The sequence below is a fragment of the Amphiprion ocellaris genome, chromosome 3 (genome assembly GCF_022539595.1).
Source record: "Amphiprion ocellaris isolate individual 3 ecotype Okinawa chromosome 3, ASM2253959v1, whole genome shotgun sequence".
NCBI lineage: Eukaryota > Metazoa > Chordata > Actinopteri > Pomacentridae > Amphiprion > Amphiprion ocellaris.
Genome location: NC_072768.1, coordinates 24786312 through 24805171, shown reverse-complemented (window position 1 = coordinate 24805171; position 18860 = coordinate 24786312). Strand labels below are relative to the sequence as shown.

General features: G+C 39.6%; 2 protein-coding genes across 3 annotated transcripts in view; one reads left to right on the top strand and one right to left on the bottom strand.

Annotated features, from left to right (window-relative positions):
- The window catches only part of cttnbp2 (cortactin binding protein 2), a 100058-nt gene extending 94078 nt beyond the window's left edge, over nt 1-5980 (top strand). Inside the window, exons 20-23 of one of the 2 annotated variants that reach the window (XM_023272802.3) lie at nt 1062-1113; nt 1373-1472; nt 3659-3766; nt 4470-5980. In XM_023272802.3, coding sequence (XP_023128570.2) covers nt 1062-1113; nt 1373-1472; nt 3659-3766; nt 4470-4832 — 623 coding nt within the window. In that variant the 3' untranslated portion in view covers nt 4833-5980. Of the gene's footprint in view, nt 1-1061; nt 1114-1372; nt 1473-3658; nt 3767-4469 lie in introns of those variants that run through there. The other variant, XR_004847534.2, reaches the window with a different exon arrangement.
- A 1830-nt stretch (nt 5981-7810) lies between these two features.
- cftr (CF transmembrane conductance regulator) overlaps nt 7811-18860 on the bottom strand; it is a 50303-nt gene continuing 39253 nt past the window's right edge. The window contains exons 23-27 of the mRNA XM_055009311.1: nt 16822-16977; nt 16396-16485; nt 14744-14916; nt 13199-13304; nt 7811-10544 (exon numbers count right to left, since the gene is read on the bottom strand). Coding sequence (XP_054865286.1) covers nt 10329-10544; nt 13199-13304; nt 14744-14916; nt 16396-16485; nt 16822-16977 — 741 coding nt within the window. The 3' untranslated portion in view covers nt 7811-10328. The remainder of the gene's footprint in view (nt 10545-13198; nt 13305-14743; nt 14917-16395; nt 16486-16821; nt 16978-18860) is intronic.

Genomic DNA, 18860 nt, shown 5'->3' with positions numbered 1-18860 from the left:
TTATGGAATCTGTTTTACTGCAAAAATACATTAAGCTTTTAAAATTAAGGGCATTTAAAAGATTTAGCTGTAGTTTTCTAGTATATAGTTGTGGTGGCTCCATGTGACCTTGCGTCAAAAGACATCCAGTCTAAAATACTCAGACATTTAAATGTTTTTTTAATGAACCAAGAAATAAAATTGTTCAATCCTTCAAAAAAAGCAGCAATTAGTTATTTTAGTTGTTCTTTTATCTCTTTAATCATCTACTTTTAAATTTACCCTGTGTTCATTTAACAAAATGTTAGACACATAGATGCATCGGTTTTAAGATTTAAACAATAATAAAACAGAGTAATTTCACTTAAATACGTTAAGTATATTTAGATAATAATGTTTCCAGACTTGCACTTCAGCAGGGTTTGAAATGTAGAACTATTTACCTATAATGCAGTCTGTTCAGCAATGCCTTGTAATTAATGATGTATCCAGACTGCAGACAGAATTAGTTTAATCCACTGTAATTATTAACCAGTGACGGATGAGCACATGGTCAACTAGACTTGAGTACATGATAATTCTTGTCTTTACAAGGTGAGGACTGAATGCTCCAGTACACTCTGCTACACAATGAACAAATGAAGTAGTAAGGTCAAGTGTCAGCAGACTCCACAAGGCGGCACTGTTCAAGAGGCTCGATGTGAGCTGATTATTGCTGTAAGCACACAATGTCCCAACAGGGTCATCCACACACCTCACTGTAGATTGCACTAGTTTCGCCTTGAAAGCAATTTGTTTCAAATGAAAACTCTTCACATAAAGTTCTGTGTAATCCTGAGGAATAGTGGAGACTGATAGTGTAAATACACAGAGCTGTAACAGACCATTGCTGTGAATACAGGAAAGAAAGTTCCCTTCACCTTCCACTGGAGAGGATGCAGAAACCTCTTTAAGTCACAAGCTTTACAAGTAAAACCAAAACTATCACACTGCAAGTGTGAAAACCTGTTGTTGTGATTTGAGTGAGAGTGAACTGAGCCTTTACTTTCACATTGTATTGATGAACGTGTTTGTGATTACAGGCTCGCTGTCTAGCACTGACGTCAATTTCATCACCAACGGCAAAGTCCAGAGGTTGGTGTTCTGTATATTGATTATTATTAATAATATGCTGCACTGCTAGCAGCATTAGCATATATTAGCATGGCTCCGCAGTGGCGCACTGGTACTGCAGGACTACAGAGATGACGTTTGTATTTGGTTTAGTCAAACACAACAGACAAAACACTAGCAGGCATACTGTGATGATAAACATGTTCCATAGCTGGATTAATGAGATGTGATGTTACATGCATTGAAAGTACATTTTCATTTAATTCTCTGTTTTTTTCAGGGAGCCTGCTGGTCTGTCTGTTTTCTCTGACGATGAGACAGATTTGATCAGAGAACTGCAGACCATGTGCTCGAGCAAGTCAGAGCCAGACATCAGCAAGGTAGTGTCATTTTTATTTAACCTCTATTCAACCAGGAAATGTCTCTTTAACAGTTATTTACATGGGGGTCCCGGCCTAGACAGAGGGCAGCAAAACAGGTTACAGTCTTATCCACATACACTACTGTTCAAAAGTTTGGGGACACCTGGGCAATTTCATGTTTTCCATGAAAACTCACACTTTTATTCATGTGCTAACATAACTGCACAAGGGTTTTCTAATCATCAATTAGCTTTTCAACACCATTAGCTAACACAATGTAGCATTAGAACACAGGAGTGATGGTTGCTGGAAATGTTCCTCTGTACTCCTATGTAGATATTCTATTAAAACTCAAGAATAACTTTATAAAAGGACAAGGCAGACCATCCAGTTTGAGCGTATAACAGACAGTGAATGACAGATTCAAGATTTGTAAAGTTCAGATATATATCTGCCATTTTATAATTATGTAACAAAAACAACCAGTTGTCATTGGTTTAGGTAAAGCAATTTATTGCTCAGTGACAAATTTAACATTAAAGTGATCAAACATAGAAAAACAAGATGGTGGATGCTGCTAAATTAAAGAACAAAATAAAACCAACAAAGGCTAACAGAGTTTTTAAACTAGCTCAACAAAAACAAAACAACTAAAGTCCTTATCCAAACTTAGCCACAGTAGAAACAACCACCACAAACAACAGAAACTAATACAATACAAATGTGTCCAGTGCACATAATTAACTAAATAAAACTGGTGCCTTAAGACACACATTTCCAACGAAACACAAGACACGAATCACCACCACTCAGTGGCTACGGAACACACACACAAGTAGCTTCTCACTTAGTTAGTGGGCTGCTGACAGAAGCTTGACCTCCGAGTAGCCACCCTTCAATGGCTACAGAACAGAGGAAACACAGACACAAGAGGCTCCAGGGCAAACTGGTCACACTAAACCCCAGCCGTCCCGACTGAGAGTTTGGTTGCAGGATTTATCCTCTCCAGGTGTAATGATGGCTGTGGCTGGTTGGATGAAGGTGGAGGGAACTGAGTGGTGGTCCAATCAGACAGGTTGGGAGGCGGGGAGAACAAAGGCTGGAGAGCAGGTCTTCAGCTCCAGACTCATCAGCTGAGATGACTGGCAGCCAGGGTTCTGGAGAGGCTCTCAAACCAGCCACAGCTGGGCCTACACATGCCATCTCCAAAACCAATCCACCCCAGCAACAAGGCGGCACACAATCACCTGTGGCCGTAACAATGATAAAAGAAAATGCGTTGAAACTTGGTGAAATCACTGTTAAACCATCACAACAAAATGCTAAAGACTAACCTAAACTTGATTGTAAATTTTACCCTATAACTGTGCAACAGCACTAAAGACTAAACTTTGACCACAGAAACCAACAATTCCGTTGTTTTTGGATGTGTTGCACAAAAACAGTTAAATGTATTACAGACATACAGTCCAACAATTTATCAGGATACAGATTTAATATTATTCTCCAGCTTTACAGCTATCTGTACATTCAGACACACTAATCTGTATAATGTAATGCTGGTGTTTGCTACGACCAGTTCTTCTATCATGATTATTGAATACATTGAATACAGCACATTAATGCAGATTCAGCAACACGCCTTACCGAAGAAAAACACATGAAGAAGGACCTCCGTTTACCACTGTGTGTCTGCCACTCACCAAAATACATAAAAACACGTCAGCAGAAGACACTCAGGTCTTAATTACACTGACATTTCCAAACAGTCGGCTTTTAGGTCGCATGTTTTGACTCACTCCTGGCTCTTCAATTCATCGCTCGCTGTCATCTTTCTAAATATAGAGGCCCTGAGTGTGTCTGGTGCTTTGCACTGGCATGAGAATTACTAGCATTTATCTTTAATGAGCTCTTGTGCTCGTAAGATGATGTAGAAGACATGCCAATATGGAAGCCTGCTTTAGGTATTCTAAAAAATGAGAGGAAATAAGGGTCAGGTAAATCTTTTAAAGCCTCCAGTGACCTCTGATGACTAATGTGAAAATATTCAATAAATGTTATGTTTTGTTATGAAAAGACAAACACTAAGTGTTTTTTTTTGCAGATTTGTCCTTAAATGATCCACATAAGAATTAAGCTTGTTACTCATCTTCTGTCCAGGTTTTCTCTGCTGCCTAACTTCTACTCTCGTCTATCTCCCACAGATTTCTCAGGCCAAAGACGACTTGATCCTGTTCTCCAGCTCTCCAAGTGAAGCGCTGCCTCCTCAAAAGGCCGAGCAGGAAACCACAGTCCAGCAGCGACCGCAGATGGTGAGAAAAGGGGACAAAAAGAGTGTAAATAGAAGCAACTGGTAGCTCAGCATTTAAACAAACTACATTTAATCTGTGTGGAAAGATGTTTGTGGTCCGAGCAGCAAAAAATGATAGGACAGATAAGACTATAAACGAGAATAGGATAGAATCCAGTGTAGTGATGGCAAAGACACAGTCTGACATAAGAAGCTACAAGAACAGTGACCTACACAGAAACACAAGGCTGAGTTTGACAATTACCAAACCATGAACTGGAGACTTATATTTGAACTGTATGTGAGAGTATGTGGAAAACTTCTAACACATAATTGACTGTTCAGTTGGAATAATATTTACAATATATGATTACTGCGGGTTTAACTGTAAGGATGCACTTGCGGCACACCAACTTGTGGAATCATTGCTTTGGTAGATTTAGTGAAAAGCCTGCAGGAAAATGTTCAAAGATGTGTGGCACATTATCTCAGCACCACCAGCGTTTATAGTTCAAGCATTTGGTACCAAAGCTAATTTGTTTTTAGTTACACTAGCAACATGCCTCGAGGGATAGCAACCACTTCCAGACTGAAATTTCTTCACAACTGTTGCAGTCGGTGCCATGAAACTGTGTACAGACATTTATGGTCCTCAGAGAATGAATCCTGTGGACTTTGTTTTAGGGTTAGAATGCTAACAAGTTTAACTAAGTCTCCTTCCGCAGACCGCCGTCAGTAAGTCCAGCTGTAGCTCCAACCAGGTGGCCGTTCAGAGCAGCGATCGACGTTCCGGCCCTCGCACCAAATCCCAGCTTCCGGTCCCCAGCAGTAGAGGGCAGCAGACACGAGCCTCCCCCGCCGCCACCAGCAGCAACAATAACAGCAGCAGCAGCCCCAGCCGCATCCAGACGCCCCCCAACCGCAGCAGAAACACCAACAGCAGCAGCAGCAGCAGAACAAAGCAGGCTCCATCCAGCAGCAGCAGCAACAACAACAACTACCACCGCAACAACATCGACAACAACCAATCACACGAGGACATCTGGATCCTCCACAGAGACCTGCATGAAAACAACAACAACAAATAGACATGTTTTGCCCTCCTCCTCCCCATGATTCCGCTGTGAACCTCCCTCCATGATGTAAAGACTAGGTACCTGACGACCTTTGACTCTTAGTATTTGTACTTGTTATCCGTACTTGTTACACTGTACTACAGTTGTGTACTTGGGGACCATAGTTTTATTCTATTACAGTATTTGAATTATGTGATTGCTCGGCCGTAAAAAGAGGGTTATGTGGGAAAAGCAACAGAAGGTAATGCAGCAGGTTATTCTACTGTTGCCTTAATTCCAGTGCATCAACCTGCATATTATGGGATAGTATTCATTGGACAAGATGCAGTGTAAGAATTTACTGAAATAAGAGTTGACATATAAAGTATTTAACTGGTGGAAACTGCCTCAAACAGTCCTGGCGCAGTGTTTTTGTGTACTTAAAGTGAAATACTGTGCTACTCCTACTGGTATAAGGCCACTGAAGAGTGTTTTTGGATCAAAGAAAGAAACAAGCAGGTTTTTATTTTTGTTCATTTGTTGTTTTTGCTATTAAGTATTTTGAGATATTCAAGTGTTTTATCTTCAGATAGTTGCAAGGTTGGTTTAAATACTGTTGAAATTAATCAGGGTTTTACCAAATATATTTGTAAATAAGAATTAGTACGTTTAAATGCTCTATAGATTGGTGTATGTGGTATGACGCTTGTACAGTGATTAAACCTTAAAGCAAAACTGCTGAAAAAAAAGAATCTTGTACATAGTGTTTGTAAGAAGAGTTTTGTTCTGAACCCTTCACTTGTTTCAAAGCGAAGGAGACGTGGCAATAAGTAATAGAACTGTATAAACACAGATGTCCTCTGTCCACTGTAAGCCATAATAAATACTTTAAATGCCCATCATTTCCCCCGACTCATGTTCAATTGAACCCCAGCTGAGCCCTACAGTGTAATTCACTTTTCTTTCATGCTTTCCATTATTACTGTGTATGTTTTAATTCTTAAGGACACGATTATTTGTTTTTTTGCAGCGGACATTGTTTATATATATATAAATATATCTATACATATGTACAGGAGAGATTTTAGTCAACCTTTGATTTTGATCTGTGCGATAGCTGTTTGAGGTTTAATGAATTGTCTTTCAAGCACAAACATTAAAATGGCACTGTTAAAACCCCCCATTGGCCTTTTCTGTTGCTTTTTACTCTTGTTTTTTATGTTTACCCAACACAGGAACTATGGCCTTTAGGGGGTTTCATAGTTGATGCTACCTCACGCACATATTTTACATTCAAATCTATTATTGGTCTGATGCTCAGGTTTTAGCCGTTAATGTTCAGTCTGCCAAACCACATTTTTAGGCAACAAGGCTCACAATATGATTGACTCTTAGCAGATGAAAATACAAAAAACATTCTGAATAAAAGTTGAAAGGTTGTCCAACCGCATATCTTCTTGGCAACTCCAGCAAACCAAACACAAACTACAGGTGGTGGCAGCTGTGTTCTGGTACCACTCTGGAACTTGTTTCAATGAATGGGTTAATTGCAGTTGCAGTATTTATATGGAGTAAAAGTCATTCACGAGTGCAAAAATAACTTTCTTAGCTCTTGTTGATGTTCTCTACAGCATGTCCAAACGGATACAGATACTCTTGTAAACTTTGGTCTAGTTTTCATGCAGTGGGCTGCTTAATGTGTGCTGAGATAAATCTTAAAACATTTGAGACCCAGGGTGCCAAACATGCGGCTCGTGGGCCAAAACTGGTCCACCAGAGAGTCCAGTCCGGCCCATAGGATGACTTTGCAAAGTGCAAAAATTACAGAGAAGACATCAACTGCAAATTGTAAATTTATTTAAAATAATTTGACAAGTAGTTTTGATCATAAAGTAAAATACTATATCGTTAAGTTCCAGATACCTGTGACTAAATGTTTTGTGCCTTTGTAGACACACTGCGATCTGTAACCTGTGATGTGAAAATGCTAAACTGAGGCATAATAAGGCAGTATAAAAAAACAAGGATGCAAGGCGTCTGAACAAACTGGTTAAAAAAGCTGGCTCTGTGGTTGGAATCAGATTGAACTCATTGGAGGATGAGGTGGAGAGACGTGCACTGAGCAAGATGGAGGCCATTCTGACAAACATGGATCATCCACTTCATATCTGCCTCAATGAACAACAAAACATCGGTGGTGGACGGCTCCTATCCCTGCACTGCAGGACAGAAAGATTCAGAAAATCCTTCTTACCATCAGTAATTAGAGTATTTAACTCTAAAGTAAATAGATGAGACCCCAGACAATTGAATTTCCTTTCGGGGATTAATAAAGTTATTGTAATATTGTTGAAATTGCACTTATTAAGAACATTCAGGATGTTCATAATGTTTTGTAGGAATATAGTTCATTAAATGTGATCATTTTCAGAATTTTTGCACTTAAAGGGAAAAATGTGGAGTTGTGGTTATTTATAGGTTATTATGCTCTGATTTTCCTGGTCCAGCCCACTTGAGATCAAATTGGGCTGTATCTGGCCCCTGAACTAAGTTTGACATCCCTGTTTTAGATGATAACAATATTCCAAATTTGTGGGAAGCTCCATAAAGAATTTTTTATTTTCTTAAAAATGTGTGCAAGTGCTTGACTGGCCACCACAGAACCCTGATCTTAAGCCGATCAGTTGTCTTTGGGATGCACTGGGGCACAGACCTGGTTGCCAACATCAGTATCCAACCTCACTGATGCTCTTGTGGCTGAATAGAAGCAGGTCTTTTCAGAAAGGCTCCAAAATGTGAAGAGAAGCCTGAAAGCAGAGGGCTGTCAGAGCAGCAGATTCATGCTCAGTTTGAGTCACATATTAATGTAATGTTCAGACGACTACATACTGTTGGCCATATAGAGTTTGGTAAAGAAAAGGTTTGTTAGAATCAGTATGCCGGATCAAGCTACAAATAACTAAACAAAGACAACATTTTCCTTGAAACAAAAATGACAAAACCACACAGAATAGTCAAAATCTTAAGTTTTACTGGAAATATAGCTGATTGAACAAATACATTTATACACTTTTTTTTGGGACATCCAAGTCCCTTTCCTATGAGTAAGAAACAGTTCTGTTCTTAATTTACACTGTAAAAAATCTGTTGTCACAGTTAACATATCAAGGCATTTCTCCACGGTACCTCATTCTCTGCATTACAAAACTATTATTCAGTTTGAAAGGAGCGACAGGCTCTTCCCTCAGCCAAAGAAGAAAAAAATAATGACGTTATGGTTCCCAGTTTCAGAGGCAAGAACAGATACAATTTATTAAATGATAAACACAGAAATGCTAAATGCTTGTTTTGCGTTTGTACAGCAGTCACTCTGAAAAAATATACTTTATTTCACATAGAAAACTTTTTTTTGGATGAATTACTGACTATTGTCTAGAATTCTTCAAAAAACAGAGGCTGGAAAATGAAAGTTGAAACTAGAATTTGTCATTTACACTTCATTTCACAGAGGATTCGATGGAAAATTTTAGTGCAGCATTTAATAACTTGAGTGTTGAAGGCTGATGAGTACCTCAGGGTGTCTCTAAAGTGCATACACATAGAAAAATAAGGGTGTTTGAGTCATCGCTCGTTATTAGCGTAAGCCGACAGCGTCACTGTTCCTGATGGATGTGTGTGTGTTGACAGCAGTGTGGGGTCAGACTGACCAACCAAAGACACTGAGGCAAATATTCACAAGAGATTTCAATACAATACACCCACCAAAGAGAATTCAAATTATGGTGGCTTTTCCTGGCTCAGAATGGCCTCTGGAGGGAGGTTATGTATGACAGTAAGTAGACTTTACTGTGTATAGTAAAGGCAATGAATCTGTTCCCTTATTTGACAGATATCTGTGCATTTCCCTGTTATTTGTGACCTTTTGAGACAAAATAAGTGTTTATTATGTTCGAGTAAATAACACGCTGTTTTTCAGTGTCACATTTCTGAACAAGTAGAAATCTTCTGTTCATTCAATCATCTGGTGAATCCCATCAGATGCCTCAAATTCCTCTGCTGACATTAAATAATTTCTGTGTTGAATTTAGCTTTCAAAATGTCAACAGAAACCATAAAATGTCCATAAAGACGGACATCAAGACAGCAGCATCCCCAACTGATTTGTGGACTTTTGCTTTGAAATTTGGAATTCAGTTGACACTAATTTGTTCCTTGGAAACTAGACTCCATACACAGCGATACGGAAGCTATAAAACACACAGCTTTATCGTTTATTACTTGTTTAGTACTGTTACATTATTACTAGCCTTGGTGGAGTTATGTGACGATCGGTGTTGGTTTGTCTGTCTGTTAGCAACATTACTCAATAACGGATCAACAGATTTGGACAAAATTTTCAGGGAAGGTCAGAAATGACACAAGGACCAATTGATTATATTTTGGCAGTGATGCAGATTATAGTCTGGATCCACGGATTTATTAAGGATTTCCCATTGAGATAGCGGCACAGCGTGACGGCACGGCATCACTGTAACTATGACAACAAGTGAATGCTACCTCAGCTGCCTGCTAATGATCACGATTGCGATCCTACTAAAAATCCACCACTGTTGACTTATTGGGAATCATTCAAGGAACAATTAATTAAATTGTGGGGGTGTTTCCGAGTCTCATCAATTCCCACCATCTGCTACCTGTGTTCAGCGCGAGGTCAGGGAATGAACAGTCTTGGCTGAGTACTGCGCTCTCTCAGTGCTTTTCTTGGTATTGCATGTGTTTGGTGTGTGTCATGTGGGCTTGTGTCTTTAGATGTTCAGTTCCATATCTATAGTACACATATAGTGTATGTACTATTGTTCAAAAGTTTGGGGTCACCCATGCAATTTCATGTTTTCCATGAAAACTTGCACCTTTATTCATGTGCTAGCATAATTGCACAAGGGTTTTCTAATCATCAATTAGCCTTTCAACACCATTAGCTAACACAATGTAGCATTAGAACACAGGAGTGATGGTTGCTGGAAATGTTCCTCTGTACCTCTATGTAGACATTCCATTAAAAACCAGCCGTTTCCAGCTTGCTCATGTACCACATTAACAATGTCTAGACTGTATTTCTGATTCATTTAATGTTATCTTTATTGAAAAAAAAAAAAAAACCACTGCTTTTCTTTCAAAAATAAGGATAACTTCTGAATGGTAGTGTATATCAGGGTAAATTAATCAAAGTGTGTCGTTTTATTAGAAATCAAGTTTGTGTACTTTCATGTCAATATAATAGATAATGCGGGTAAAAACTTGTTTTCCTTGCACATTTAATTTTTGTCATTTAGGATTCTGATTAAGTATAAATTAAGTTCTTCTAGCATTGCATAAAACATAATAACTGAGATGATGTCTCTGCTTATTCTGGCCAATCCTCAGTATCAAAGCACTGGATCAAACCCCCGTTTTGTCCATGCAGGTGTGTGTGCGTGTGTGTGTGTGTGTGTGTGTGTGTGTGTGTGTGATCGTGTGTAGCTGGTTCAGTTAGAGTCGAGTGTCGTGGACGTCGTCCTCGGCTTCCTCTGGCAGTGAAGAGATCTTGGCGGTCTGCTGCGGCGCCCTCTTGCTGGAGTTGAGGCGGTGCAGCGTTGGGAAGAGGCGGAGCCTGTCGGCGGGACTCATGGCCTGTTTCAGGTGACTCGTCTCATTCATGAGCTTCTGAATGGAGTCGTAGCTTTTCATTGAGCTGCCCTCAATCATCTGTACAGGAGACAGGGAGGAGGAAGTGATTTTGATCCATCCATCCATACATCCATCATCTATACACCACTTAATCCTCATTAGGGGTCGTGGGGGGCTGGAGTCTATCCCAGCTGACTTAGGGTGAAGGCAGGGGACACCCTGGACACGTCACTAGTCTATCACAGGGCTACACATGGAGACAAGCGCTCTCATGTTCATATCTACGGACAATTTAGACTTACCATTAACCTCAGCATATTTTTGCACTGTGGAAGAAAGCTGGAGTACCCACAGAAAACCCACGAATGCACAGGGAGAACATGCAGCTCCATGCAGAAAGATCCCGGGACACGAGGCACGGATCTTCTAGCTGCAAGGTGAAAGTGCTAACCACCAAGCCACTGTGCAGCCCCAGTGATTTTAATACGTTTAAATTATGTTTTACACAATTTGCAGATTCAAATCCCATGAAATTTGTCATGAACGTAGAGTTGTTTTGCTTTGAAATATCTGGAAATTGTTTTTATTGACTTGTTAATAATTCAAAGCCAAACTAAACTCCTATTAAGTACACTGTAATTATACAGAGCAACAGGTTTAAGTGTGAGTGCTGTGATGTAGCTGATGACTCTGTTTTAACATTGTGTTTTGTGCAGGACAAACCAAACCCTCACTCAGCACTTTGCTACATTAGGTGCACTCTGGAACCACAGCTAACAACAAACACACTCAGCCTGTGTGTGGTACAGGAAGCACTGTCCTAATCTGTGGAGCATAAAACTGCAGAGTTTTCTGTTGGATGACAAACACTGCCTCTCAGTGTAGAAGGACAACAGGGGATTTAATGACATTGAGGCAGATACGTCCAGCTGCCATCACACTTACAGAACAGAATCAGGTCTAAAATGAGCTCTTAGCAAAACTGACAGAGGTTCTAGCACAGATCAAGGATCTACAGAGTGGAACCAGAGACTTGTTAGGTGTTTAAACAGTGTTCTGTCTGAGTGTAGTTGTATTTGTTTGGGCCTGTGACCCACCAGGAAGAACATCAAGCATCCTATTCAAAATGTAGTGCAAGTTTAAAAGTCGGAGGTTTTGTTCTTGCATTTAAACATGAATGTTATTTTTATTCTCGGTCTATAGAAACAATATATCCATCTCTCCAGATCAGTCATATACAGTGAATACATACACTCACCTGCCACTTTATTAGGTACACCCATTCAATTGCTTGTTAACCCAAACAGCTAATCAGCCAATCACATGGCAGCAACTCCATACATTTAGGCATGTAGACGTGGTCAAGACAACTTGCTGAAGATCAAACCGAGCATCAGAATGGGGAAGAAAGGGGATTTAAATGACTTTAGATGGTTGTTTGTGCCAGACGGGCTGGACTGAGTACTTCATAAACTGCTGATCTACTGGGATTTTCATGCACAACCATCTCTAGGGTTCAGAGAGAAGGGTACAAAAAAGAGAAAATATCCAGTGAGCAGCAGCTGTATGGACCAAAATGCCTTGTTGATGTGAGAGGTCAGAGAACAATCGGCAGACTGGCTGGAGGTGATAGAAAGGCAACAGTAACTCAAATAACCACTGGTTACAACCAAGGAATGCAGAACACAATGCACAACATGTCAAACCTTGAAGAAGATGGACTACAGCAGCAGAAGACCACACCGGGTGCCACTCCTCTCAGCCAAGAACAGGAAACTGAGGCTACAATTCACACAGGCTTAACAAAATTGGACAATAGAAGATTGGAAAAATGTTGCCTGGTCTGATGAGTCTCCATTTTAGACTCAGAATTTGGTGTAAACAACATGAAAGCATGGATCCATCCTGCCTTGTATCAACAGTTTAGGCTGCTGGTGGTGTAATGGAGTGGGGGATATTTACTTGACACACTTTGGGCTCCTTAGTACCAACTGAGCATCATTTAGACACCACAGCCTACCTGAGTACTGTTGCTAACCATGTCCATCCCTTTATGACCACAGTGTACCATCTTCTGATTACTACTTCCAGCAGGATAATGCACCATGGCAGAAAGCTGAAATCATCTCAAACTGGTTTCTTGAACATGACAATGAGTTCTCTGTACTCCAATGACCTCCACAGTCACCAGATCTTAATCCAATAGAGTCTTTGGGATGTGATGGAACAGGAGATTGGCATCATGGATGTGCAGCTGACAAATCTGCAGCAGCTGTGTGATGCTATCATGTCAATATGGACCAAAACCTCCAAAGAACGTTTCCAACACCTTGTTGAAAGTATTCTATGGAGAATTAAGGCAGTTCTGAAGGCAAAAGCGGTCCAACCTTCAACTAGCAAGTAGCCAGTGAGTGTAAATGTCTTGGTCACTGCTCCTTCCTCTATAGTGACTTTGAGATCACTTAGCTTATGTTACTTTGTTCCAACACAAACCCAAATTAAGAAACATGCCAACAAAAACTTCAGCACACGAATCGACACACAAAACATGAGGGAAGGGAGTTTCATTTCTGATCATGTACTGTACGTCTCACATCACAGGCCAACTTAAAGTATGCTAATCGAGTTTCAAACACCTGAGCGTCACTGTTGATGACAGAAAACATTTCAGATTCAGATGTCAGTATTGGAGGAAAGGATCAGCAAAAATCCTAATTTAGACTAAAACTCACCAGGAATGACTGACACTCCAGCAGTGGCTCCACCCTGTGTTCTGATAGGATGACGGTGCAGCCAGAAAACGCCTGTTTCAATGTCTTCCTCAGGACCTGCAGTGTTCTGCTCACACACACAGAGACACACACACCATCATTATCATCATCATCAAAGGCCGTCTCTCTCCACTAAACACATCAGTTTAACCTGAGGCCAAAACTGTAGAACACTAAGCTAGATTGCTCATTACGGGCTTCATTTACCACCATGACCCTCCTCTGCACATACGGTTACACACACGTCCACATACAGTAGGTCAAAATTACTGTAAGCGCTCGAGATTGTCACCATATGCAGCGACAGGAACACCACACATGCTGGATTGGCTTGGTTTGTGTTGCATCTTACAGCACTCAGCAAACACAAAGAAAATACACAAACTGTTGATGAGTTTCAGGTGGTCGCTGTGTTTGAGTGTGGAGTAGGAAGCAACTCTACTGAGAAAACTATTTATTAAAACCTATCCTGTTGCTCAAAACAAGAACCCACGGAGCAGGACGACCGTAAACACCATTACGTTCACGACTATACATCTAACCATGATCTAAAAATGCGTGTATATGTTGTATTAAAAGTCTGATTAAACTGTTCGAATAAGTAGCAGAGGTACACAGCTGCACACTTAGAAATGTCCTTATTTTTCAAAGAAAGGCAGTTTTTTTCAATGAAGATAACATTAAATAAATTAATCAGGTCTTAATCAGATTTATATACTTCACAAAAGTATGGGACTCTTCATCACTTTCAGGACATAGTTTCACTTATATGTTCCCAGAGCCAGTACTGAATTGGAGGAAAAACAGCATTCACGTACTTTGCTTGGAATCAGTTGCAAAATTGGCAGAATCATGTGATCGTTGAGATTGACAAATTGTGACAAATATCTTTCTTTCCTTCTAACCTTATTTAGATTGTGATATACTACTGTTCAAAAGTTTGGGGTCACTTAGAAATGTCCTTATTTTTAAATTTTTCAATGAAGAAAACATTAAATTAATCAGGAATACAGTCTAGACATTGTTAATGTGGTAAATGACTATTCCAGCTGGAAACGGCTGATTTTTAATGGAATATCTACATAGAGGTACAGAGGAGCATTTCCAGCAACCATCACTCCTGTGTTCTAATGCTACATTGTGTTAGCTAATGGTGTTGAAAGGCTCATTGATGATTAGAAAACCCTTGTGCAATTATGTTAGCACATGAATAAAAGTGTGAATTTTCATGGAAAACATGAAATTGCTTGGATGACCCCAAACCTTTGAACAGTAGTGTAATTTTTAAATCCAATATATTTTCTTCATATTATAAAGATGTATTGTTGTTGATACATTTTTTTAGGTAACAATGAACACAGTATAATATAATATTGTGTAATACAATACCATCTTTCTGTCAACAGCAAACTTCAAGTTAAGTTCGGAAACAGCACCACACCAAAAGTGCAGAGCACGGATTTGACAGACACACCCCACAGACGGTGTTTTGACGTTAATACTGACATGGGGTCGAGGTAGGCGGAGGGTTCGTCCAGCAGCAGGATGCGGGCCTTGCTGAGGATGGAGCGGGCGAGACACAGCAGCTGTTTGTGTCCGTTGCTCAACACGCTGCCGCTGTCCTCCAGCTGGAAGTCCAACTTGTCTGGAAACTGCTCTATCACTGACTTAAGACCAACCTGCGAGTATACACAAGACAGATTTTTAGGAAGTTTATTTTGAACATTTCAACACATAAAAAAGAAAATAACAAAAGACAATGAATAACTTGCTTAAAAAGGAGTGGGAAGAAGTCGAAACTTGTCTAATCCCATCCCTTCTCCTTACACAAATGATTGTAAATCTATTCTTCCTGCTTCTTCAAAATACTACCATTGATAAACAACAATAATAATAATAGCAAACATGATTTATAATAAATATACACCTATATGTCCATCTACATTTAGACAAGAGGACAAAGAGAAAAGGACCTAACGATAGCAAAATACAACAGAAAGAAAAGGCCCAACTACTAATATGCATAAATAAATACTGACAACAAATCATTAAAGAAATAAAAATATTAATAACAGTAACCTGTGCACACCCAGTCACTGTCTCACCCCCACTTCATCCCTGTATCGTGTGAAAACATTATCTTTATATTTTGCTTTAAACTGTTGCATGTTTGGGCATTGTTTGATCTCCTCACCCAAACTGTTCCAGAGTCTTACCCCACAGAATGAAATGCAGAATCTTTTTCTGTGTGTACAGATTTTGTTAGTTTTGAAGTTGCATTTTCCTCTTAATTGACATCCCCCTTCTCGATCCCTAAACAATATTTCTGTACATTTTGTGGCAAAACGCTATTTTTAGCTTCGTACATGATTTGTGCCGTTTGGAATTTCACTATGTCTGTAAATTTCAATAATTCTGAGTGTATGAAGAGTGAGTGAGTATGAACCCGACAGATTTTACTTTCCTAAATGTGACAAGTTTATTCATCCACTTGCTGCTTGGTTGAATTCTGAAGAATGTAGATGGTGAGTTTTTTTGGTTCCTGCAAGATACCTGCTACCCTGAAAGAGTCTCACACGCTTTCAGTCAATACTACAGCTGTCCATACAAAGGACATACTATTGCTTGCAGCATAGTTATACAGCTGCATACATTCAGGACATACTACTCTGGCGTAATATTTCACCTTTACCTTTATCTGTCTTGCTTATAGTTGTTGCAGTCTGCAGTGGGACCCCATGGTACTTTTGGCATACTGCATTTGAGACATACTACAGCTTTTTCTGACATTCTGTATTTTATTGTATTATGAGTATTTGAACGCATCCCTTATTTTTATCATACCTGTTCTGTATATTACAACTTTAATAGTTTGTGCTTTAAATTTTCAGTGATAACTTCAAATCAAAGAAAAACTGATAAAATAGCAGGACAGCCGGATGCTGAATCTGCAAAAATAGCAGCCTATATAGAAAAGCATTTTCCTCAACATTCTATTTCCCTCGTGTTCTAGTGGCAATGCAGGCATTAAATACTGTCTTATTACTAGAAATGTAACATCAGTGATCTTTGACTGGTAGAACAGAAAACATGTTTAGTCGATCAGAATCCTTCATCAGTCATAACTGTAATTACAAACAGAGAGAACAGAGCCTGACCTCTTCTGCCACCCTCCACAGGTCCTCATCACTGTAGCGTCCATGTGGGTCCAGGTTCATCCGGAAGGTTCCAGTCAGGATGAAGACTCTCTGTTCAACAAATATCAAAGAAAACAATTTAATCTCAACAGAGTGGATTAGAGAGGAGTTACATTTATGAAGGAATGTGATTTATCATTGTAGTTGTGGTTCATTCAGCATTTTTGTAGGACTCCCTGATCGGGTTGAGCTTCTTGGAGACCAAAGAAATCCTACTCATTATTATTTTTTTATTTTACTAATTGGAGTGATTTTTTTCCAGATTTAGTCTTGTCGACATTACGTAACTACAATGTTAGTCTACATTTTTCCGCACTGTCTTGGAATTTAAACCAGCCTCATCTACAAGTGCCTTGAGGAACAGAAGCTCTGCAGTCCTGGATGTACCTGTGGCACCACTCCAAAGGCCCTCCTCCATGTGTGCAGGGAGACGGAGCTCCAGGAAACACCGTCAATAGAGATTTCTCCATCAGTGGAGGCGAGACGCAGCAGAGCGGACAGCAGGGTGCTCTTCCCTGAACCTGTTCGACCCAGCAGACCCACCTACACACACACAAGCACATCACACACATTTGTTAAATATATTCACTCAAGTCTTCCTTTGTTGTTAATTAAAAAGCTTGATGAATTCCTTTAACATGTTCTGGAAATTCTTTATCTGGTATCATTCTATCTAAGTAGGCACACCTAGAGAATTCTTTAAATGCTGTACAGAATGCACACATACTACGCAAGATACAGTGAACGTATTTAGATACAGTGGAGTGGAGTATCCACACTGTGAGATGAGTAGTTGCCTCGAGGTGTTAGAGAGTCTAAAAGCTCTCTGTCGTTTCTTCCTCACGCTGGCGGCAACAATTAGCCCATTTATCAGGAGGCCGGAGAGTGGCTAATGCGACGAAGCTAAAGTGCTGACACTTACAGAGCTCCACTGTCCTCCAGGATTCATTATGAGGAGCTCATACTCACTATAATTGCTGCTTGAAGCACAGAGAGAAGGGGGTGGTCAGATATTGCATGAATTTTCTCTTTCCACTGAAAGCTATTTGGCCACTAGTGACTAAGTTCCTCTGCCCTAATTTAATAGGATAAAGCACTGGAAATGCACATGGAAGGGATAAGAGAGCTGAAGCATTTGTCAGCATGTTACTGCTGCTGTTTTCAACTATGCTGTCGTATATTATGCACACTACCATTCAAAAGTTTGGGGTCATTTAGAAATGTCCTTATTTTTGAAAGGAAAGCTTTTTTTTTTCCAATGAAGATAACAGTAAATTAATCAGAAGACATTGTTAATGTGGTAAATGACTAATCTAGCTGGAAATGGATGATTTTGAAAGGAATATCTACATAGGGGTACAGAGGAACATTTCCAGCAACCATCACTCCTGTGTTCTAATGCTACATTGTGTTAGCTAATGGTGTTGAAAGGCTAACTGATGATTAGAAAACCCTTGCGTAGTTATGGTAGCACAAGAATAAAAGTGTGAGTTTTCATGGAAAACATGAAATTGTCTGGGTGTCCCCAAACTTTTGAATGGTAGTGCATATATACTGAGGTATCTCAATCTTGTTTTTATTCCACTCACTCCCACAAGGCCTTGATTTTTGTTATTTGTTGATTGTTTTGTCTGTGTTGTGGTACTGTGATGTTTATGTCTTTGTAATTTTAAAAGAAGAATGACATTTTGTATGTTGGGTTATTAATAAATGGCCAGAAAGACTTGATTCCTTGTTCGCATTCTTCTAATTTGTAACTTGACGCTATTTCTTTGACAACTTTAGAAAACAACAAAGACAACTTCTAAACACAACAAGAAGATTATCATCTTCTCAGTTTGTTAGCAAACAGTTCTCAATTTACAGATCCAGCAGGAACAGAAACATGCAATAGCTTTCACTTGGAGTCATGTTTCTGTCCAAACAGTCAAACAGTGAATCTAAGTGCAACATTCACTCCTGTTAGCTCTGGTTTAGTCTTCACCAACTCCAGAGGAGGTAACAGTGTATTCTATCAACTCATTTTGCTAGTTAGGTGTCAATGTCAATGTCAACTTTATTTATATAGCACATTTACAGCTAAAAAAGCCCAAAGTGCTTCACAACAATAAAATACACTAAAAGATGACACATAACTTTAAAATTAGCAAAGTCATAAAAATAGAATAAAAACATAAATTATACTATGCAAATAAAATAACATATTCAGCACATCTGATGATTAAAAAGCCAGGGAGAAAAGGTGCGTCTTAACAAGAGATTTAAAATGCTCAAGTGACTCAGCAGCTCTGACATGTGGAGGTAAACTATTCCACAGAGTGGGACCGACAAAAGAAAAGGCTCGCTGACCTCTGCTTTTCTTAAATTTGGTCCTGGGAACATCCAAGAGTAGCTGGGATGAGGACCTCAGAGTTCTCGCAGGTTTA